Source organism: Bos indicus x Bos taurus, chromosome 22 (assembly GCF_003369695.1).
Source record: "Bos indicus x Bos taurus breed Angus x Brahman F1 hybrid chromosome 22, Bos_hybrid_MaternalHap_v2.0, whole genome shotgun sequence".
Classification (NCBI taxonomy): Eukaryota; Metazoa; Chordata; class Mammalia; order Artiodactyla; family Bovidae; genus Bos; species Bos indicus x Bos taurus.
Genome location: NC_040097.1, coordinates 17,250,347 through 17,274,584, shown reverse-complemented (window position 1 = coordinate 17,274,584; position 24,238 = coordinate 17,250,347). Strand labels below are relative to the sequence as shown.

Sequence of the window (24,238 nt, the reverse complement as noted above, 5' to 3'; positions counted from 1 at the left end):
GGTGGTGTCATCTGCATATCTGAGGTTATTGATATTTCTCCCGGCAATCTTGATTCCAGCTTGTTCTTCTTCCAGCCCAGTGTTTTTCATGATGTACTCTGTATATAAGTTAAATAAGTAGGGTGACAATATACAGCCTTGACGTACTCCTTTTCCTATTTGGAACCAGTCTGTTCTTCTGTGTCCAGTTGTAACCGTTGCTTCCTGACCTGCATACAGATTTCTCAAGAGGCAGGTCAGGTGGTCTGGTATTCCCAGCTCTTTCAGTATTTTCCACAGTTTATTGGGATCCACACAGTCAAAGGCTTTGGCATAGTCAATAAAGCAGAAATAGATGTTTTTCTGGAACTCTCTTGCTTTTTCCATGATCCAGCGGATGTTGGCAATTTGATCTCTGGTTCCTCTGCCTTTTCTAAAACCAGCTTGAATATCTGCAAGTTCACAGTTCATGTATTGCTGAAGCCTGGCTTGGAGAATTTTACCTTAATCAGGGGTATTAGAATGACAACTGGCTGACCAAAAAAACAGAAAATTCATGAATATGATGAAGGGTTTGGAGAGAAAATCTGATCTAAGAGCCTTACAGATTCAAAGGTTCTAATGACAGAACCTCAATAAAGAAGGAAGCACTCGTAACCTTTTCCCCTTAGATCCCATACAAATGTTAAACATAGAAACTATGTTAAATTGACTCTAAACAACAAACTGCGGAAAATTCTTAAAGAGATGGTAATACCAGACCACCTGACTTGCCTCTGAGACATCTGTATGCAGATCAAGAAGCAACAGTTAGAACTGGACATGGAACAATAGACTGGTTCCAAATCAGGAAAGGAGTACATCAAGGCTGTATATTGTCAGCCTGCTTGTTTAACTTATATGGAGAGTATATCATGAGAAATGCTGGACTGGATGAAGCATAAGCTGGAATCAAGGTTTCTGGGAGAAATATCAATAACCTCAGATATTCAGATGACACCAGACTTATGGCAGAAAGTGAAGAAGAACTAAAGAGCCTCTTGATGAAAGAGGAGAGTGAAAAAGTTGGCTTAAAACTCAATGTCAAAAAACTAAGATCATGGCATCCAGTCCCATCACTTCATGGCAAACTGATGGGGAAACAATGGAAACAGTGACAGACTTTATTTTCTTGGACTCCAAAATCACTGCAGATGGTGACTGCAGCCATGAAATTAAAAGACGCTTGCTCCCTGGAAGGCAAGTTATGACCAATATAGACAGCATATTAAAAAGAAGAGATATTGCTTTGACAACAAAGGTCTGTCTAGTCAAGGCTATGGTTTTTCCAGTAGTTGTGTATGGATATGAGAGTTGAACCATAAAGAAAGCTGAGCGCCGAAGAATTGACGCTTTTGAAGTGTGGTGTTGGAGAAGACTCTTGAGAGTCCCTTGGACTGCAAGGAGATCCAACCAGTCTATCCTAAAGGAAATTAGTCCTGAATATTCATTGGAAGGACTGATGCTAAATCTGAAACTCCAATACTCTGGCCACCTGATGCAAAGAACTGACTCCTTGGAAAATACCCTGATGCTGAGAAAAGATCATTTTCTATTCTAAAGAAAGTCTCCAGCAGACATCGCTATTGATGCCTGAGGATATTAGAAATTCTCCCTGAAAAGAGAGATGCTAACACTTATTTCAACTAAAAATCCTATGGGTATGGACAAAACAGTTCTTGTCAAACAGGGTAAATTTGACTGGGTAGTACAGCAAAATGTTAGGAACTGAGGTTCAGTGGGAGAAATGGGTTTTAAGTCTTTGTCCTGCCACCTACTGGCTGTGACATTATTGACATCTTGAGGAGCATCAGAGTCCTTACCTATAAAATGGAATAATAATAGGACCTATCTTTTTGGCTTTCCAGGTGGTGCTAATGGTAAACAACCTGCCTGCCCATGCAGGAGATGTGGGTTTGATCTCTGGTTCGGGAAGATCCCCTGGAGGTGGGAATGGAAATGGAAACCCAGTCCAGTATCCTTGCCTGGAGAATTCCACAGAGAAGCCTGGCGGTCTGCAGTCCATAGGTTCGCAGAGTTGGACATGACGGAAGCAACTTAGCACACACGCATCTTTTTGGGTGTTAGGATAATCAGATAAAATAATCTGTGTAGAGACTTCCCTGGTGGTCCAGTGGTTGGGAGTCCACCTGCCAGTGCAGGGGACACAGGCTCAGTTCCTGGTCCAGGAAGATCCCACATGCCTCTGGACAACTAAGATCCTGTGCCACAACTACTGAGCCCAAGCTCTAGAGCCCCCACACCGCAACTCCTGAAGCCGGCGCCTACCGTCCATGCTCCACAAGAGAAGCCACCGTAATGAGAACCCCCATGCACCTCAAAGAAGACCCAACGCAGCCAAAAAAATAACTATTGTTTTAAAAATTAAACACAATGGAAAAATGCAGAAGTGGTCACAAATAAAGAAGAAGAATCCACCTTGTAAAGCAGGGGACACTGGAATTAAGATCTCACATGCTACATACCCAGAGCAACTGAGTCCAAGTGCTCTGGAGGCTCTGAGCCACAGCAAGAGCCTGAGTGCCACAACTAAGATCAATACAGCCACATAAATTTATATTTTTAAAAGATAAAGTGTGTAAAAGCATGAATACTGTGCTGTTTTTCAAAACACACGTTTATTGTGAGTTATTATCCATTGTCTTTTACTCATTTTCCTACTGGAGCATTACTGTGTGTTTCTTATTTACTTCTGTTCTTCAGTTTATGCTCAGCATAGTAGGCGCTGAATGAATCCTAGTCAGTAGTACCAGGGTGGATCCATAATCAGTCCACAGACCAAGCGCCTCCTGCTTACCCAGTCCGAAGCCGATCTCCAAGAATACTAAGCTTCAGGAGACTAGACTCTTGCTGAGAGACAGTAATCCATAGGTTGTTGTAGAGGTGCTCGCTGCAGAAGGGTGCGGAGATGTGTGAGTGTTGAATGAGTCACAGGAAGCCAGGCCAAGAAAGATGGGAGGGGACTTTGTGGAGAGGACACTGCTGAATGAACGCACAGAAAATTGCCTGCGTGCATTGCAAGCCTGCATCAGAGTTTTAGTACTTGCTTGACTAGTCAGGTAACCTCTCAGAACCTCAGTTTATCTAAAAAGATGTATAAATATCTAGTATATGTCTACCCACTAGATTCAATGAAGTAATATTTGTAACTACTTCCTTGGCATTTCATCTGTCACAGAGTAAGTGTTCAATAAATGTTAGCCACTGTTACCACTATGTTCTAACAATTTTGTAATACCTTATAATTACGAACGGTGTCATTCCAAGAATAATTGTTTCCCTGGTCGCCGGACTGCGAAGAAGGGTTTCAGGATACACTGCTTCAGGCTTGACGAGCTTTAAAGCAAGGAGGCTAGAGCCGGCTTGACAGTTTCAGTCAAGTGCTTGCGCGACATCGCCAAGTTCGGGGGGCGGGACCAGACTACGCGCGCAGAGCCGGACTCCCAGGATCACGTGCGCTGCGGCCCCTCCCCGGCCCGGCCCGTCCCCCGCGGCTGCGACAGCTGCGGCTGCGCCTGCGCGGAGCCCAGCGCCCTCTGCGGCGCGGTCCTCCGTGGAGGCGGCGCGAACGGCCAGGGGGCGGCGGATGGCTCTGCGGGGCCTGGCAGGCTCGGGGCCCGGCTCCCGAGGGCCGTTGGACGAGGCGGTGGCGGCGGACAAGGAGCGCGAGGCGCCGGCAGTGGTGGTGGCGGGAGCCACGCCAGAGGACGATGAAGAGGACGAGGGCCGCAGCCGGGGCCTGCTGCGCTGGGACGGCTTCTCAGCCTGGCTGCACTGCGTGTGTGTGGTGGGCTTCGACCTGGAGCTGGGCCAGGCCGTGGAGGTGAGGCCCGGCCGCACTTTGTCCCCGCGCCGGGGCGGCCCCGACAGAGCGTGTGACCCGCCGGCCGGCCGGGCTGGACCCCGGCCGCTGCGCATCCGGGCGTGGCCGGCAGCCCCTCCGCTGTCAGCCGGGCTGCGGTCCAGAGGCAGTTCCCGTGGGAGGATCGTGGGCTGTGGCTAAGGGTGAAAAGTTCTCTTTAGGCCCCTCCTAAATACTGGCTGATGATGGTCGTGTTTTCATTTTCCTTTAACCCGGTGTCACAGGAATAACTAGAATGGTTAGCGGCACCCGGAGAAAACCACAGGCAGGATGTTTGGGACTTTTTCAAGAAGCGAACAATGTCCCTGACATATGGTGAACTATAATATAGTAGCCAAACCTCACACAACCAACTTTTTTTTTTTTTTTTTTAGACTCAGATTGTTTTGGTCATTTGCAGGGACTCTTAGAGCATTCCACTCAGCCTGAGCCATAATGCTTATCTCAGCAGAGGTTTTCGCTCTTTCCTGCCTTTGTTCCTCATTTCTGTTACTTCTTGATGTTGCTTCTGAAACGACCTGAAAGCTCCTACCAAGACAATCAGAAGGAAAATCGTTCGCTTGTGAATTTGTCGAGTTTTCAATCTTTATAGCGCCTTGTTAAAAGGCATTGTAATCTTAACTACTCTTGACATTATTTAGGGCCCCTTTTGTAGCATAAGGGATTACTTGTCTTTGTGCATCCAAGAAAAGAACGACCGATGCCTAGAAGATATCTTTGTTTTGGTGGCAATGACAGATTGTAATGAATCTTCTCATTCTGACTTCAGTGGCATGTGTTGTCTATGAAAACTGTCCAGGGATGTATTTCTTAATGTGGAGTGTGTAGTCAGCCTGTCATGTGTGTTATTTTATGCAGCTCGATACACATTGCGTGCTTGTGCTTAGTTGCTCAGCTGTGTCTGACTCTGCCAACCTTTAGACTGTAGCTCGCCAGACTCCTCTGGTCATAGGATTTTTTATGCAAGAATACTAGAGTGCTTGCCATTTCCTTCTGCAGGGGAATCTCATGACTAGGGGATCGAACCCACGTCTCCTGTGTCTCCTGCGTCGGAGGCAGATTCTTTACCTGCTCAGCCATTGTAAGATCTAGGTATTATCCTGGTTTCTGGGCATACGTATATGAAGAATATACTATAACATATTTGTAGATTAAGACTAAATTTAGAAGAGAATCAAGAAGTAATCGCACTAGAGGATAGGGCTAAATGTGCTTGGCGCATTACAGTGTTCAATAAAAAACTGATAGTACATAAACAGCACTTTAAGGTGAAAATAATAGTTCCCAAGACTATAAAGAAGAGATTTGTAAATCATCTATCATTTACATTGACATATTAACCTGAAACTATATATATAGAGTAGAATACAATTTAGTCAGAAAGATAACATTTTTAAATAGTTAAAAGAGATCCATTCAGACTCACCATTTGGGCATTCTTTATAACACTTCTGTGTTTTTTCTGACCAAATAAACAATACTTAGCAAGTATTGGGAGAAGGCAGCAGCAACCCACTCCAGTACTCTTGCCTGGAAAATCCCATGGACGGAGGAGCCTGGTAGGCTGCAGTCCATGGGGTCGCTAATAGTCAAACACGACTGAACGACTTCACTTTCACTTTTCACTTTCATGCATTGGAGAAGGAAATGGCAACCCACTCCAGTATTCTTGCCTGGAGAGTCCCAGGGACTGAGGAGCCTGGTGGGCTGCTGTCTATGGGGTCACACAGAGTTGGCCATGACAGAAGTGACTTAGCAGCAGCAGCAGCAAGTATTGAGGTACTCAAAAAATGTGAATCCCTGAGACTATTTAGACTATTTTGAATTTCATTTCCTATTTCTTTAGGTCTCTGGGTTTTTTTTTTTTGAAGGTCCAAGATGCAAATAAGTTACAAACTTCATGAGCTCTCGCCATTAGGAAAATAGTAATACAAATTTTGTATATGCTTCTACTAACTGTCTAAGGAGCATTTATGGACCTCCTGATCCTTTGTCCTCAGATTAAGAATCACTGATTTTAGAAAGGGTGAGGGTGGAGAAGGTTCCCTAATAAAGGATTCCAAGAAAAATACATTAAGAGGTAACACAATTTAATTTTGTTTTCTTTTCCCGAGAAGTGTAGAATATTGCCACTTTTAAAATGAAGGAAAAAAGTATAAATTAACAATATAACAAGATAGTAGAAGTATATATTTCATTTTCCATTATGGCCATGCATGCATGCTAAATTGTTTTAGTCAGTGTCCGACTCTCTGCAGCCCTATGGACTGTAGCTTGCCAGGCTCGTCTGTCTGGGATTCTCCAGGCAAGAATACTGGAGTGAATGTCTGTGCCCTCCTCCAGGGGATCTTCCCGACCCAGAGATCGAACTTGTGTCTCTTAATGCCTCCTGCATTGGCAGGTGGGTTCGTTACCACTAGTGCCACCTGGGAAGCCCCATTACCACCGTATCAAGGCCAGAAATGGACAGGAGGGGTGGCTGTAATGGGGCAAAAAAGCTAAGTGTGGAATTGTGTTGGGTAAATGGATTAATAGCCTCAGCCCTACTTCCTATAATGAACAACTATAGGGATTCAGAAGGGAAGTTAATTGAAAAATAACTTAAAAACTAAGTTTGGACAGTATATCCGCCACCTCAGTCCTGTTATCAGAAATGCAGTTACTGAGTCTTAAGTTTGAGAGAGACTTAACAAGTCTGTTCTGCCATGACAGAAAGTACCATTTGCAAATTTTAAACAAATGCCTAAACAATGCCACTTACTTAAGCTTAAATCCCTGCTTAAGTAGAGTATTGATCAAGAACTTAGATTCTAAAGCTGGACTTCGTAGGCTTGAATCACTGTGACTCAGGGCATGTTACTTAGCTTTCCTGAGCCTTACGCTCCTCTGTGACAGGTTAACAGTGCCTTTATCATGGCATTGTTGTGAGGGTTAAATAACAATGTTGATGAAGCATCCAAGTGCCTTGGGTTCAGTAAGATCTATGTAAGTCTGTGTTTGGGAAGCACTGAAAATCTCTTTTTCAATGAAGAGAACCCCCTAAGTTTAGCTTTGTGGAGATGAGGCCTTTAAACCTTAGTTTTCTCACCAGAAAAATGAAATGAAATACTAGAATCGGTTTTGTTTTGTTTTAAATTGGGGAGCTTTCTCTGTGTAAAAGAAAAAAGTCAGATGTACCTTAGTGGCTAATCTCGTTGAAATGGGGCTTGTGTGTATATATTCTGTTTTGGACAACAGAAACTATCGCTTAGGGAAAAAAGGCACACTTGCTCAGGCCACAGAGGTACTTCAAGATGTCCAAGGTACAAACTAAAGGGACTTAGAGAAAATGGCTAGAATCCAAAACCAGGAAAGCCTCCTTTATGCTCGTGTTTATGGATTTTGTTCACGCTTTATGCTCCATTGCAAACTGACTTCTCTGCTTCTGTGATCTTTATGGCTAAGTTGCCCTTTTCAGCCACTTTAATGAAGAGAGTAAATGTCATTGCCATCCCAAACACCAGAGGAAGATACTCAGGCCTGGTTTGGGGTAGATTCTCAGTGTGCTACAATCAGCTGAAGACCTAAGTGGTTGGAGGAGTGGTCTGTGTTGCAGAACATGTCCCCTGGCAACCCTGACCTAGAAGGGAACAGTGAAGGGGCTCTTTTGAGTTGGGAAGAGACCACAAAAGGTGTTGACTGCAGGAGGTGTGCTCAGCTTCTTTCTCGTCCCCTGAGATGGCCCTAGCATCACCACTGTGACACCATGCGTCCTGTGAAACAAGGTTTGAAATCTTCTGGATTTTATATACTCTATGTCACTTCCAGCTCTGTGAAATTACCTGATTATATGGTAAAGCCTTCATTATCTGAATTTAGAATTGCCTCATTTATTCCATGTTTTTTTTTTTTTCCCCCCTGATTGAGTAATAATATGCTCATTGTTGAAAATCTGGCAAGAAAGGAAATTATAAATAGTAGAAAGCAGCACTCATAATTATACTAAGAGATTGATATTTGACATTTTTGTTAGTGCCTTTTTTTTTCTTTACATAATTTTGTATCTGTCAAGGACAAATTTGAATATTAAGAGCAGCAATCCTCTCAAATTTAAGTAAAGAGAAATTGATTGTAAGGAGTCTTTGGGAACCCAGTTGCAGGAAGCAGGGTTGAACCTCATGGGATTTGGAAAGCCCCAGGATTTTGCCTTTGTCTCTATGGAGCTGTGTGGTCTTTTGTCTCTGCTTCTCTTTGCCTGTCTCTTCCATTCTTTGTGCTGAGGCTGGTTTCCTCTGCAAGGATCTCAATTTCTGCTCCCCCATTTCACCTGACTTTGGGTTTCCATCGTACTGATTTTAGCCAAGCTTCTACTTTTGTATTCTGGTGCCAGGCAGAAGCTCAATTCAAATACTAGAGTATCTGATTGGTTCAGCATGGGTCAGATGCTCCCTTTTGTTTAGTCAGCTGTAGTAAGGAGACAGGGTTTCCGTAGTGGCCACTTAGGTTCACCCCAGCAAAGGGAAGGGACACTTCGAAGCATGGTCTGGGCAGCAATCTCCCAAACAGATCTGCTTTAAGAGTCTGCCTTTATTGATAAGGATTCTCATAAACAATTTGCCATAGCATTAAAGATTCTTCATAAATATAATTTTATGGACTACCACTTATTTAACTATTTCCCCTAATTTGGATATTTAGTAATTTCTATTTTTCTTCACATTGTGAAGAGTTGTTTGCCACCTGTACACTCTTCCTTAGAGATGGTCTTCATTTTTGAGAGCCTTTAAATCCCTGGGTTAGGAAGATCCTCTTGAGAAGGAAACGGCAGCCCACTCCAGTATTCTTGTCTGGAAAATCCCATGGATACAGGAGCCTGGTGGGCTGTAGTCCATGGGGTCACAAAGAGTCGAACATGACTGAGCAACTGAGCACACATACACGCTCATATGCAAATCATGTGAACTCATAGAACATGTAGAACATCATAGGAGGTAATGTCCCTGGTGGCTCAGAGGTTAAAGCATCTGCCTGGAATGCGGGAGACCTGGGTTCAATCCCTGGGTCGGGAAGATCCCCTGGAGAAGGAAATGGCAACCCACTCCAGTACGCTTGCCTGGAGAATCCCATCAAGGGAGGAGCCTGGTAGGCTACAGTCCATGGGGTCACAAAGAGTCGGACACGACTGAGCGACTTCACTTTCACTTTCACTTTCTTGAACCTCTCCAGCCTGTGATTTTATGAGTTGAGAAATCATTGGTGGCTTTCCCCCTCTTGAAGGCCATGACCTATCAACTTGTTGGACAGAATTTCAATCTAGTGCAAAGAACACAAGCTTGGGGTGTTGAACATATGCTAACAGATTTTTGGCCAGTTTCTTCAGTTCTCTGAGTCTCATTTTCCTCAACTATAAAATGGGAAAATAATATCCTGCAAATGTTATTGGAGGTACTAAGTGAGATAAAAGCGTGTAAAAATTAATGTCTGTCATTTAATGCATGCCCAGTATGTTAGCTGCTTTTTATAATTAGCGTCCTCATACATTCAATAACCAGTGTGGGACTATCTTGGCTATTCTGTCACTCCTATTGTTTTGCCTTAAATTTATTTAAAAAATACACAGCTTTGGATGTGAATCATCCAAGCTAACCTTGTGTAAGTCACAAGTATTTAAAGCACTTTCTGGGAATCAAGTTTTGTAGGTTTCACTTTGCTGATTATCTATGACATAACCTATTTCTATGTACATATAGTTTGTATTTCACCTCTTTGATGAAGAGAATTTCAGGTCAGTTAAATTAGATATTAAGAAAAGGTGGTAAGAATACACAGAAGAACTGTACAAAAAAAGATCTTCACGACCCAGACAGTCACAATGGTGTGATCACTGACCTAGAGCCAGACATTCTGGAACGTGAAGTCAAGTGGGCCTTAGAAAGCATCACTCCAAACAAAGCTAGTGGAGGTGATAGAATTCCAGTTGAGCTATTTCAAATCCTGAAAGATGATGCTGTGAAAGTGCTGCACTCAGTATGCCAGCAAATGTGGAAAACTCAGCAGTGGCCACAGGACTGGAAAAGGTCAGTTTTCATTCCAATCCCAAAGAAAGGCAATGCCAAAGAATGCTCAAACTATCGCACAATTGCACTCATCTCACACGCTAGTAAAGTAATGCTCAAAATTCTCCAAGCCAGGCTTCAGCAATATGTGAACCGTGAACTTCCAGATGTTCAAGCTGGTTTTAGAAAAGGCAGAGGAACCAGAGACCAAATTGCCAACATCCACTGGATCATGGAAAAAGCAAGAGAGTTCCAGAAAAGCATCTATTTCTGCTTTATTGGCTATGCCAAAGCCTTTGACTGTGTGGATCCCAATAAACTGTGGAAAATTCTGAAAGAGATGGGAATACCAGACCACCTGACCTGCCTCTTGAGAAATCTGTATGCAGGTCAGGAAGCAACAGTTAGAACTGGACATGGAACAACAGACTGGTTCCAAATAGGAAAAGGAGTTCGTCAAGGCTGTATATTGTCACCCTGTTTATTTAACTTATATGCAGAGTACATCATGAGAAACACTGGGCTGGAAGAAGCACAAGCTGGAATCAGGATTGCCGGGAGAAATATCCATAACCTCAGATATGCAGATGACACCACCCTTATGGCAGAAAGTGAAGAAGAACTCAAAAGCCTCTTGATGAAGGTGAAAGAGGAGAGTGAAAAAGTTGGCTTAAAACTCAACATTCAGAAAACGAAGATCATGGCATCTGGTCCCATCACTTCATGGGAAATAGATGTGGAAACAGTGTCAGACTTCATATTTTTGGGCTCCACAATCACTGCAGATAGTGACTGCAGCCATGAAATTAAAAGACGCTTACTCCTTGGAAGAAAAGTTATGACCAACCTAGATAGTATATTCAAAAGCAGAGACATTACTTTGCCAACAAAGGTCCATCTAGTCAAGGCTATGGTTTTTCCTGTAGTCGTGTATGGATGTGAGAGTTGGACTGTGAAGAAGGATGAGCGCCGAAGAATTGATGCTTTTGAAGTGTGGTGTTGGAGAAGACTCTTGAGAGTCCCTTGGACTGCAAGGAGATCCAACCAGTCCATTCTGAAGGAGATCAGCCCTGGGATTTCTTTGGAGGGAATGATGCTAAAGCTGAAACTCCAGTACTTTGGCCACCTTATGTGAAGAGTTGACTCATTGGAAAAGACTCTGATGCTGGGAGGGATTGGGGGCAGGAGGTGAAGGGGACGCCAGAGGATGAGATGGCTGGATGGCATCACTGACTCGATGGACGTGAGTCTGAGTGAACTCCGAGAGTTTGTGATGGACAGGGAGACAGGGAGGGCTGGCGTGCTGCGATTCATGGGGTCGCAAAGAGTCGGATGGCATCACTGACTCGATGGACGTGAGTCTGAGTGAACTCCGAGAGTTTGTGATGGACAGGGAGGGCTGGCGTGCTGCGATTCATGGGTCGCAAAGAGTCGGACACGACTGAGCGACTGAACTGAACTGAACTGAACTGAAATTATAAAAAGCAGGATAGTTTATAATCATTTGATTATTGATCCTCCCTCAACCTTTTTTATTTTTCCCTAACAAATTGAAGATAAAGCTCTGCTCTTGGGTAAACTTAGGCCGATTTTGAAAGAGCATTTAGCAGAACTGACTCTCCTTTCTTTCCCTTCTGTTTTTGTTTTTTTTTGAGTCACTGCTTATGTATTCCTCCTTATCCCCTAGCAAAGTAGAACCTAGAGTAGTCATCACAGTTTTCTGTATCTTAGGAAAGTTTCTGTTTATTTTCTGAGAAGGATAAAGGCAGTTATGTGAGAGGTGTTCTTTGTTTCTTTCTCTCTTCTGGTGACTTAAAGCCTCAGTGTTTGATCCTCAGCATGTTCACTGTTTTAATCGAAATGGGTGTGTGTGATTGCATGTTATACTGTCTCATTGAGCCATCTATTCAGATATTTATTGGACAACTGCCATATCCAAACATTGGTATGTTCTGTAGATAAAGCCTTGATCATCTCTTCCTTCATTGAGATTAGAGTCTAGCGTGGAAGGTAGGCCATGCCACAGTGAAGGTTAGGATAGGATATGCAGGGTATTAATAATGGCCTTTGACTTCCCTGGTGGCTCAGTCAATAAATAATATGCATGCAGTGTAGGAGATCTGGATTCCATCTCTGGGTCAGAAAGATGCCCTGGAGAAGGATATTGCCTTCTTGCCTAGGAAATCCCATGGACACAAGCTATAGTCCATAGTGTTGCCAGAGTCAAACACGACTAAACCACCACGACCAATAATGGCCTTTAAATTTCGTTGTGAAATAGTAGCAGTTCATGGTAACTTGATGTAGCTCTATTATTTGAGATTTAAAACCTTAGTGACCCCTTGAGCTTCTTAGGCTCCCAGATTCTACAAGGGCTTCTTTGGTGGTAGTAATCTCCAATTCCTACCCTGGTAGCTCAGATGGTAAAGAGTCTGCCTGCAATGCAGGAGATCCGGGTTCAATTCTTGGGTCAGGAAGATCCCCTGGAGAAAGAAATGGCAGTGCACTCCAGTATTCTTGTCTGGAAAATTCCAAGGACGAAGGAGACTGGTGGGCTACAGTTGGACATGACTAAGTGACTAACATTTTCACTTTCACTTTCATTTTTCAGTCTCTGATTCAGTTATTAAATTATATAATCTGGAGATAATCTGGGAAGTTCTACTGTCAAGTTCTTTCACCAGTACTTTATGTTTTATACTTGCTATGATGATTGATGTGAAATATGGAAAACTGTATCTAAACTTTACTCTTTAAAAAACTATTTTTTTAATTGGAAGAAAATTGCTTTACGCTGTTGTGTTGGTTTCTGCCATAGAACAATACAACAACACAAATCAGTCATAATTATATATATATATATAAAATACATCTATATATGCTCCTTCCCTCTTGGGCCTCCCTTCCCTTCTCCCATAACAACTTCCCACTGACAACCTATTTTACACATGATTAATTTTACTCTTTTTTTGAGAGAAGTGCTTTACTGTCCATTCCATGTTCAAACTATCTGGTTTTCTAGTAGCATAATTTACATTAGATCTTCAGCAAGCAGAAATTTTAGACTTGAGGATACTATGATTTCTGGCTATTTTTTCCACTTTTTAAAATCAGTAAACATTTTCATTGAAGTGTAACATAAAAAAGTATACAAATCCTAAGTCTGTATTTTGGTGAATTTCCATTAAGTCAATGTGCCATATCACTACAGTAGAGATCAAGAAGCAATATTATTACTGCCCTCAAATTTCCCTTAGGTCCACTTTCAGTCATGACCCATTTCCCTTTCCCTTCTGCCCCTGGCAACCACTATCTGATTTGCCTCTCTGCATTCTCTTTTTCTGTATATTTCATATGAATGGAATCATAGAACATGTGGCCTTTTGTGTCTGGCTTCTTTCACTTAGTATGTATTCAAGGTTCATCCTTGTTGTAGAATGTATTGGTACTTCATTCCTTTATATGGTTGAGTTTTATACCATTATTTGGATATATCACATTTTTAAAATTTATTCATCATTTAATGAAAATTTAGATTGTTTCCACTTTTTGGCTATAATGAATAGTGCTGCTATAAACATTCATATACAGGTTTTTGTGTGAATGTATGTTTTCACTTCTCTTGAATCTATACACCTACAAATAAAATTGCTGAGACATATGGTAATTCCATGTTTAAGTTTATGAGAAACTATTAAATGGTTTCCCAATATGACTTCATTTTTTCTATTTTCATCAATAATGTATGAGGGTTCTTATTTCTCCATATCCTTGCTACCACTTCGTCTGTCCTTTCGATTACAGCCATTGTAGAAGTATGAGGTGGTGTCTTACTGTAATGTTATCTGTACTTCCCTAATGAGTAATGACATCGAGTGTCTTTTCATGTACTTATTGGCCTTTTGTATGAGAAATGTCTAATGAAATCCTTTGCCCATTTAAATATGGGTTATTTGACTTTTTATTGTTGAAATGTAAGAAATCTTTATGGATCCTGTAGCCTAGGCCTGTGTCGGATTTATGATTTGCATCCATCCACCCAACCATCTGTCTCTCCATCTTCTCTATCAATATGGACTCAAGGATACTTATTTTATTATTTGGGTTACTACTGTTGTTTATGTTTTTGGTCAGATTTTTCCAGTTTTGAGCATTGGTACCTTTTTTTTTTCTTTCAGATTGGTTTCTGTGTCCAGAAAATCATGCCTCCCCCTTTTTAAGCACTTCTTTTCTTTCTGGCACCACAAGATGCTCTTGGCTCATCTTATATTTTTCCTGCCCCAGCTGTGTTATCAGCTACCTCTCCAAGGAGCCCTGATTCTTTTTACTGAAGAATGATACTTAGCAATCGACATTTGGATTTTTGGTGTACTTATTGCTACTGGATGTCATTGCTTTATTTTTCATATTTAAAAGTCTCTTAAAAGAGATATCATATTATATTTACTATATCCTAAAATATTTTTCAGCCAGTTAATTACATAAGATAATACCAGTTGAAAAATGTAGACTTGTTTTTTTGCCTATAAACAATTTCCATTTGCAGTACACTTCATTGTTCATTGAAGACCTAATTCTCATTGTGTTTTGAATTCATGCTCTCCTTAAGGTCATGATGATGCTTATATACAAGTTGATGTTTCTGTAGGAGATCAAGGCAAGTATTTCTGGGGAAATGCAGTCTCAGGTCTGGAATACCACTCAGGGTCATGTGGTAGAGACAAACACGTAGTCACATATGTCAGGTTGACACCCATTTGCACACAACTTGGGTGCATGGCAGGAATGAATTTTTTCCATGTCCCAGTGATACTGGCTGTAAGTTAGCTGGTATTCCTAATTTTCCTCCTCCTGGGACCATGATTATTTTCATACTGAGGTGGGAATGGTAGGTATATAAGGGCAAATAGCAGAGAGATGTACCTTTGAATACACCCATTTAAAACATTTTGTAATACTATTTTCCAGCAGATATATTAATATTTTTCTTAGGCATATTTTTTTCTGTCATATCATGATGTGAAATATGTGATCATATTTTGTTGCTGTTCAGTTGCTCAGTCGTGTCCAACTCTTTGTGACCCCATGGACTGCAGCATTCCAGGCTTCTCTGTCCCTCACTGTCTCCCAGAGTTTGCTCAAATCATGTCCATTGAGTCAGTGATGCCATCCAACCATCTCATCTTCTGTCACCCCCTTCTCTTCCCGCCCTCAACCTTTCCCAGCATCAGGGTCTTTTCCAATGAGTCAGCTCTTTGCATCAGGTGATCCAAGTATTGGAACTTCAACTTCAGCATCAGTCTTTCCAGTGAATTCTCAGGGTTGATTTCCTTTAGGATTGACTGGTTTAATCTCCTTGCAGTCCAAGGGCTCTCAAGAGTCTTCTCCAACACCACAGTTCAAAAGCATCAGTTCTTTGCTGCTCAGCCTTCTTCTTGGTCCAATTCTCAAATCCATACATGACTACTGAAAAAATCATAGCTTTGACTAGATGGACCTTTGTCAGCAAAGTGATGTCTCTGGTTTTTAGTACACTATCTAGATTTGCCATAACTTTTCTTCCAAGAAGCAAGCATCTTTTAATTTCATGGCTGCAGCACCATCTGCAGTGATTTTGGAGCCCAAGAAAATAAAGTCTGTCACTGTTTCCATTGTTTCCTCATCTATTTGCCATGGAGTGATGGGACTAGATGCCATGATTTTAGTTTTTTGAATGTTGAGTTTTAGGCCAGCTTTTTCACTTTCCTCTTTCACCTTCATCAAGAGGCTCCTCAGTTCCTCTTCACTTTCTGCCATAAAGGTGGTGTCATCTGCATATCTGAGGTTATTGATATTTCTCCTGGCAATCTTGATTCCAGCTTGAGCTTCATCCAGCCTGTTATCATATTTAGGCCTTAATAATTATATCAAATAAAACTTAATTTTCTCTTGGGTTATTAACTGACCACCTCTCTCTCCCCTTTTTGTTGTAACATGGGAGATCTTAACATAGGTAACAAAACCAGACTGACATTAGTTGATTCTCTCTATCTCCCTTTGATGCCTCCTAGGAATGCCAGTGGCTGGGGGGACAGAGATGCCTTTACTTGAGCTATGGAGTGAGAAAACTTCAAGTGAGAGGCATCTCCAGGTTCTGGAGCCAATCTACAGTTGGTTAATTTCCATGTAGGTATCAGGAGCTAACTGACCAAACTAATAGTCATTGCCCAAACTTCTATTTTCCTGGAGGAGGGCATGGCAACCCACTCCAGTATTCTTGCCTGGAGAATGCCCATGGACAGAGGAGCCTGGTGGGCTACAGTCCATGGGGTCACAAAAGAGTCAGACACAACTGAGCGACTAAGCACAAACTTATTATTTAAGCTTTTTTTTAAAAAGCAAAATAAAGTATGTACATAGAAAACAATTCTAGTAATGGTGGCAATTTGTGCACTTCCATATACTTGGTGGTGGTTACTTTTCTTTCTTTTGTTTTTTAAATAGGGAGTTGAGGTTTTTAAAGTTAAGTATGAATTTTTCTGATCTTAAGTACAGTGTGGCCATTTATATTTATAGCATATAAATATGCATTGTTTCTTTTACAACATCATATTTGTTCCAAAATAAGACACTGAGTAGTTCTAACAGAATACATTAAAATGAAATTCTAGATACTATTTGACAGTCTAGTACAATCAGAATTTTTAAAAGGTGGACTTTTTATTTATTTATTTATATTTTGCCCTTGCTGTGCAGCTTCTGGGATCCTACTTGCCTGATCAGGGGTTGAACCCAGGTCCCCTGAAGTGGAAGGGTGGAGTTCTAATACTGGGCCACCAGGGAATCCCATAAAAGGCAGACTTGGATAGATTATGCAGTTTTCATATCTTTAAAAAAAGTTACTTATTAATAAATATATATAGCATATATAAGCCCCTTAAATATATACATCCATACACATATATACATGTTTTATGTATATATATATATTTAAGGTACTGCTATATGTGGGTAAAACATAGCAATATTGTTTTTTATATTATCATGCTAATATTTTGAAACTTAAGAAACCAAAATCCAAAGGAACCATGGTTGATGTCTTCATGTAATACCAAAAAATTTAACTTTGTATATTTGCCTTTCAATTGATGTTTTGATTTGAGGAAATAAAAATTTGAAGGGCATTCACATAAAAGTGATTTTAGAGCCTAAGTTTGAGCTGTTACAGACCACTAAACTTGTCAATATGTTTTAGACCAGCAAACTCTAGTGTAATTTACATGTAATGAGATTTTCATAAATATGGCTAAGTAGATTATAAGTTTGCCATTTCTCCTTTAAAGGTAACAAGGAAAATGATCTCAAGGTGAAGCAGGGGAGATCTATGTATACTTAAAGAAGACAACATTTTACTAAATACTGAGTTGTCAAATAGAACTAATGTGAGAGTATATCCACTGATTGGAGAAATATTTCTTTAGTGTCTACTATGCACCAGAAACAGTTCTAGGTGTGAAGAGAGTTGAACAAAACAGACCAGTTTCTTACCTTCATGAGTTGTGGAGACAGAGGTTAAGTCAGCTTGGTCACAACATGGGATACAAAGCAAAACAGAGCAAATATTCAGTTGGTGTCGTTCTCTCTTCCAGGAATAGAATGGGTGTTTTCATGTGACATATCAGCCCTGTAGATCCACCCCATACCCCTGAATTGAGAAGCAGTGTATGTCACGTCCTGGCTGTGGGGAAAGAGGGTTGCGATTGCATGTTAGCGAGTGCCACTATGGGTGGGGTGAGGAGTGGTGCTTGTGTACTTTGATATCAGACAGACCTAAGTTCAAGGCCTGGCTCTGGCACCTACTAAATGAAAAGATTTTAGGAGAGTTATGTAACCAATGTGTACTTGTGCCCTTTTCTGTAAAGATAAGAAGAATTGACAGAGTTGTTATGAAAACTGCTGCTGCTGCTGCTGCTGCTAAGTCGCTTCAGTCGTGTCCAACTCTGTGCGACCCCATAGACGGCAGCCCACCAGGCTCCCCCATCCCTGGGATTCTCCAGGCAAGAACACTGGAGTGGGTTGCCATTTCCTTCTCCAGTGCATGAAAGTGAAAGGTGAAAGGGAAGTTGCTCAGTTGTGTCTGACTCTTAGCGACCCCATAGACTGCAGCCTACCAGGCTCCTCCATCCATGGGATTTTCCAGGCAAGAGTACTGGAGTGGGGTGCCATCGCCTTCTCCGGTTATGAAAACTAGAAACTCTAAAAGATGCTCAGAAAAGGTTAATTCTCATCTTTTTATTTTACCTTAGTTTTCTTATATGTAAAATGGTGATACCATTTTACTAGCCTTGTCTATTATTGTGAGAACTAAATAAATAAATATGTAAAACCACTTTAATACGGTTTATCATGTGCTATCTTTCTCTCTCTTTCTGTAGTCGCTAAGTTATGTCCGACTCTTGTGACCCTGTGGACTGTAGCCTGTTAGGCTTCTCTGTCCATGGGATTCTTCAGGCAAGAATACTGGAGTGGGTTGCCATTTCCTTCTCCAGGGGATCTTCCTGACCCAAGAATTGAACCTGAGTCTCCTGTATTGCAGGCAGATTCTTTACCGGCTGAACTATGAGGGAAGCCCCATTATGTGCTATTACTATATGTTATTTCTAGAAATGTAAGATTTTCAGACTCTTGGACAACTGCAGAATAGAAGAACTCATGGATTCTTCCAGAATTGAGAAGCCATGGATCCCCACATTAGCAAGCCAGTATTAAAACAGTTCAGCTACATTTTGTGTGATTTTTTTCACCTTTTGGTTATCAGCCACTAGCTAACCTGCTCCTCAGAGTACCCCTATCTTCTTCACATTCCAGAGAATCTGTACTGGCCCAACTTGGGCACTGATATTTGGGCAGAATTTTCATGCTCAGCCACATCTGGGCAGTTGATTGATGTATAGAGTGGGTGCTCTTGGGTCTGGTGTTTGCCAGTGCTTGTTGTAGCCTCATCTTGCTTCCTTTGTGGGGGCTCTGAGGCAGGAGTTTCCCTCAGAAGGTGGCTGTGGTCACTGCAGGCACTAAATGGAGCTGTCTAGGAAAGTGTTCTGATTATTTAAAGGGATTGGAGAAATTGGGATAGGCTTTATGGCAGGAAGATGGCCTCTGATATTTCTTAAACTGCAGGTAATTATTTTTTTCCTTTTCATTTTACTTTTAATAAGTAATGATTTGTATTTCTTGGAATCAATTGAAAATTATTTCTTGAAGTAGCTACCAGCTGGTAGCTCAAGATCTCTTTAGATTTTAGGCTACAAAAAAAAGACTTTATAAACTTTGAATTGCTGGCAATTCAATTGGTAAATTTTTTAAAACTTTTTACTGGAGTTTAGCTGACTTATAATGCTATGCTCGTTTAAGGTATACAGTAAAGTGAATCAGTTATATGTATACATATATCCACTCTTTTTTACATTTTTTTCTCATATAGGCCATTACAGAGAGCTGAGTAGAGTTTCCTATGATGTTCCTTATTGGAAGTGAAAGTGAAGTGAAAGTTGGCTCAGTTGTGTCCGACTCTTTGTGACCCCATGGACTATACAATCCATGGAATTCTCCAGGCCAGAATACTGGAGTGGGTAGCCTTTCCCTTCTCCAGGGGATCTTCCCAACCCAGGGATGAAACCCAGGTCTCCTTCATTGCAAGTGGATTCTTTACCAGCTGAGCCACAAGGGAAGCCCAAGAATACCAGAGTAGGTAGCCTGTCACTTCTCCAGAGGATCTTCCCAACCCAGGAATCAAACCAAGGTCTCCTGCGTTATAGGTGGATTCTTTACCAACTAAGCTATCAGGGTAATGATCAGGTAGATATGAAAAAGATGGAACAATTTTATATATATATTTTTCAAAAATACTGGAGTGGGTAGCTGTTCCCTTTCCCAGGGGATTTCCCAACCCAGGTATTGAACCCAGGTCTCTTGCACTGCAGGCAGATTCTTTACCATCTGAGCTGCCAGGGAAGCCCATAGTCCTTATTAGTTAAATCTGTTTTGCATGTAGTAGTGTGTATGTATCAGTCCCAATCTCCCAGTTCATCCCTGCCCCCTGCCATTCCTGGTAAACCTACATTTGTGTTCTTTATCTATGACTCTACTTCTGTTTTGTAATTTAAGTTCATTTGTACCTTTCTTTTTTACATTCCACATATAAGCAATGCCATTTGATATCTGCCTTTCTGAGTCTGACTTATTTAGTATGACAATCTCTAGATCCATCTGTTTTGCTGCAAAGGGCATTTTTTTAATGGCTGAGTAATATTCCTTTGTATATACATACCACTTCTTTATCCATTCCTCTGTTAATGGACAGTTACGTTGCTTCCGTGTCCTAGCTATTAAGAATAGTGCATTTGGATGCATGTATCTTTTCAAATTATGGTTTTCTCTGGTGTATGCCCAGGAGGGGGATTGCTGGGTCATACGGTATTTCTTTTTTTTTTTTTTCATTTTGCCTTTTTTTTTTTTTTTTTATTCTTCCAATTTTATTTTATTTTTAAACTTTATATAATTGTATTAGTTTTGCCAAATATCAAAATGAATCCGCCACAGGTATACATGTGTTCCCCATCCCGAACCCTCCTCCCTCCTCCCTCTCCATACCATCCCTCTGGGCCGTCCCAGTGCACCAGCCCCAAGCATCCAGCATCATGCATCGAATCTGGACTGGCAACTCGTTTCCTACATGATATTTTACATGTTTCATTGCCATTCTCCCACATCTTCCCACCCTCTCCCTCTCCCACAGAGTCCATAAGACTGTTCTATACATCAGTGTCTCTTTTGCTGTCTCGTATTTTTAATTTTTTAATAAATCTTCATACTGTTCTCCATAGTGGCTGTTCGAATTTACATTCCCATCATCAGTGTAGAAGGGTTCCCTTTTCTCCACAGGTAAATTATTCTTGATAACTCAAAATTTCACCCAAGTTTTAGAGATAACTTTGGTTTAAAACAATTTTTTTTTTTTTTTTTTGCCAAATGTAAACCCTACTCAATTCTCCCAGCTTCTCCCGTTTCACTGTTTTCACTGTGAACTGTTTCATGAAACGATTTGATAATAGCTGACTAGTATTTTAGAAGTCCCTACTAATGTTTGTAGTATATACTTCATATATTTATCTAACAAAGTTTACTCTCTTTTTCTTCCAGGTAATCTATCCTCAGCATTCCAGACTTACTGATAAAGAAGTAAGTGAATACATTGCTCTAGGTTGTTTACTGTTGTATTTCTGTTTTTATTGGTGTGTATGTGTCAGCATATATAGTTTTTGTTTTCTTTTTCAGAAAACCAATATTTGCTATTTGTCTTTTCCAGATTCAAATTCAGGTAACTATTTTTCATGTGGTGTTTCTGTTGAATTTTATATTGAGAATACTGATTTTGTTCTTAATATGTGAAAATTAATTAAAATAGCATAGTAGTCTAGCAAAGTCATTTTCAGCCTAATGGATTAGTGATTTTGATATCTAGTTTATGATGTCTAGTCACATCTTATGTAGGTGTTAGTTGTTCAACTTTTAAAGTAACTATTGTCTCGTAATGAGGTAAAAGAGCATGGAGCAATAAACTGTTGAAATAATAAGCCTGAAAATCAGCAACATTGGTGTGTTTGAGGATTTATAGGAAGTAGTTTTCTTTTAGTTCCAAGAACTCTGTAAAAGTAGGGATTTAAAAAATATCAGGGTGAACATGGTTATAAAGCCTGGCCATCAGTTATTTGCAAAAGTTTATATGAGTTAGTATATATAAAGCATTCGGAATAGTGCTTGACTATAGAAAGTATTTTATAAGTGTTTGCTATTATTAAACGGTTTTGCTGGTCTCTTTCAAACTCTGTCTTTGTGTGACCCTAATTGTTGAAATCTTTCAGGTTGCCTTTTGTGTTTCACTTCAAAATAGTTTTTCAGGCTTAGAGTGACCAGAACACAACTTCTTAGACCACACAGTTAGAATACTGTGACTCAAAGGCACTTCAGACTCCTTTTCCTTTTGTGGTTACTTCTAATATCCTGTTAATTTAGTTTAGATAATCTGATTTGGGAGACATGACATTTTAGTTTTTTAAAGCATTTTCTCTTTTCCTTATAAATGCTCTAGAGATTTTCTCTAGACATTTCGAACTCAGCTTTCATGAAATATGTAAGGAAAAAATAATTTAGTAAAAAAAGATGGCTTTGAGAAATTCCAGGAGGACTTTTGTTGTGACCTGGATTAACAGACTCTTTTTGCATGTTTTGCCTGTTAATGAAAGGATGTTAAAGCACACACATGTAGTTCTGATTTAGTGAGTGTTGGATTGGACTTCCATGATTAAAGGTCAGCTGAGTTGTATGGATTACAGGATAAACAGACTTTATGTGATTGGAATCCCAGTGGATTACACTGCACACTCTTCTCTTTCAGATCATTCAGATCATGGCTGGTTTTCATGGCTGTCTTTCACCTCTCTACATGCGCATCAAAACTAAGAAGTTAATTGGATAGTCTTTTGTAGTTTTGTAGTCTGTATATGAGTCATTTTCTTATTGGAACGTAAACTCAAGTGTAAATCTGGAAAATGAGAATTTGTTCAGGGAATTCTCTGGCGGTCCAGTGGTTAGGACTCCATGGGGCCAAAAAGAAGAATGTGTTCAGTATTTTAGGCATTTGAATGACCCACGTATGTTTTGTAAAGCCTTTTTTATAGGCTGCACATCAAATGAAGTGTGCTTCTTTTTATTCAAAATACGGTTGGTGCTTAGAAGTAAAATCAACCTTGCCATTTTAACAGATGAATATTAATCTAGACAACAAGAGACTCTGCATTTTGTATATATTTGAGATCGCTATTCTCAATTGCGATTGTCCAAATAGTTTGTTTCACTTGTGCGTTCATTAAATGGAAATTGAAATCAGTACCATGCCAACTTTGGAATGGATTTGATTTTTCCCAAGATAGCTGAATTGTTGCAGAAGGTGGAGTAGAGCAATCTCTAGGAGAGAATCATAATCTAGCTTTAGTTTCCATGGTGCACACTCTAAAAAAAAGCAAAACAGCATTTAGAGTCTATGTTAAGTTATACAGATAAAGAAGAATTGGGGATTCTCAGTGGGAGGATTTGGCAGTCCACTTCCTTCCCCCACTACCAATACACACACCTAAGGTACTGTGACTTGAGAAAAAAGTTTTGTTTTTTTGTTTTTAGATTTCAGTCTTTTGTTCCATTTGAATGGCTTTTATCTTTAGGAACCTATGTTTAAAGGATGGTTTCTCTCTGATAAATATTTGTCAGCTATTTTTCTCATTATTTACTATAATATCATTTGGATATATGCATTCCTGATCCTTAGGCTGTGATGGATAGCCAAGGACTATAATCACCATGTTCTAAACCTGACCAGAGGGAAAACTCAGCATTAGTAGAGAGTTTCAAGTAAAGATGAATCCAAGGGAAAGATTAATCCTTATTCTGGATGGATTAGACGTAAGATAGTATTTGTCTCAACAGATTTTTTTTTTTCCTCTGTAAACAGCTGGGATATCGTCATGTATTTTACACTTCTCAATAGTGAAAACAGTTCTCCTCACATTCTCACACTCATCTGTGTTGAAGGACAGTTTTGATTTTTAAAAAATTTCCAATCTGTTGTGGACCAGTGCTTTTACAGAATGCTATGCACATGAACTTTTAGAACCATGAAAAGGGGAAAAACCATATGAAAGTCCGGATTTGTCATGGGAATATCAAATTGCTGTAAGGGCTTCTAAATGTGTGCTCTCAATTTGAGTTTTTATTTTGTCATGTATTGTAACAAGAGTCAGTCTGTGGACTACACTTTGAGAAGCTCTGCTCTAAACTCCTGTTTCTCAGCATGTCCAACTCTCATCACAAAGAGAGTAACCACATAGAGTTGGAGGCCAGGAATGGAGCTCACGCTTAAAGTCTCATGTTTTCTTTTATTAGTCTTACTCTGATCTGCTCTATAGCTGTTTTCTGCTGAAATAAAAATACTCTGAAGTTGTCTCTTCCCTTTAGAAAAAAATATGTAAGTTTTTTTCCCTCAAATCTCAAGTAATATTTTTGATATGGGAAAGTGTCTTCTGTTTACCTGTAGCTTTGCAGGCTTGGTTTCATTGGCAGATGTAGAAGATAAAATCATCTGTGCCCTTGATAAATAGGAGGAGAGCTGTTTGTGGCATACTGCTTGGTGTTTGTATGGGAGTTGCTGAAACTGACAGGACTGGCCCAGAAACCAGTGAGTTCAGCAACTCTTCAGTCAGAGGGGTACTTT

General features: G+C 40.4%; 1 protein-coding gene across 4 annotated transcripts in view; it reads left to right on the top strand.

Moving 5' to 3' along the window:
- Positions 1–3,565: 3,565 nt before the first annotated feature.
- Positions 3,566–24,238, top strand: part of DENND6A (DENN domain containing 6A) — a 72,836-nt gene continuing 52,163 nt past the window's right edge. For 2 of the 4 annotated variants that reach the window (XM_027523921.1, XM_027523919.1), the window contains exons 1-3: positions 3,566–3,862; positions 21,115–21,153; positions 21,250–21,292. In XM_027523921.1, coding sequence (XP_027379722.1) covers positions 3,626–3,862; positions 21,115–21,153; positions 21,250–21,292 — 319 coding nt within the window. In that variant the 5' untranslated portion in view covers positions 3,566–3,625. The remainder of the gene's footprint in view (positions 3,863–21,114; positions 21,154–21,249; positions 21,293–24,238) is intronic. The other 2 variants (XR_003507917.1, XM_027523920.1) reach the window with 1 other exon arrangement.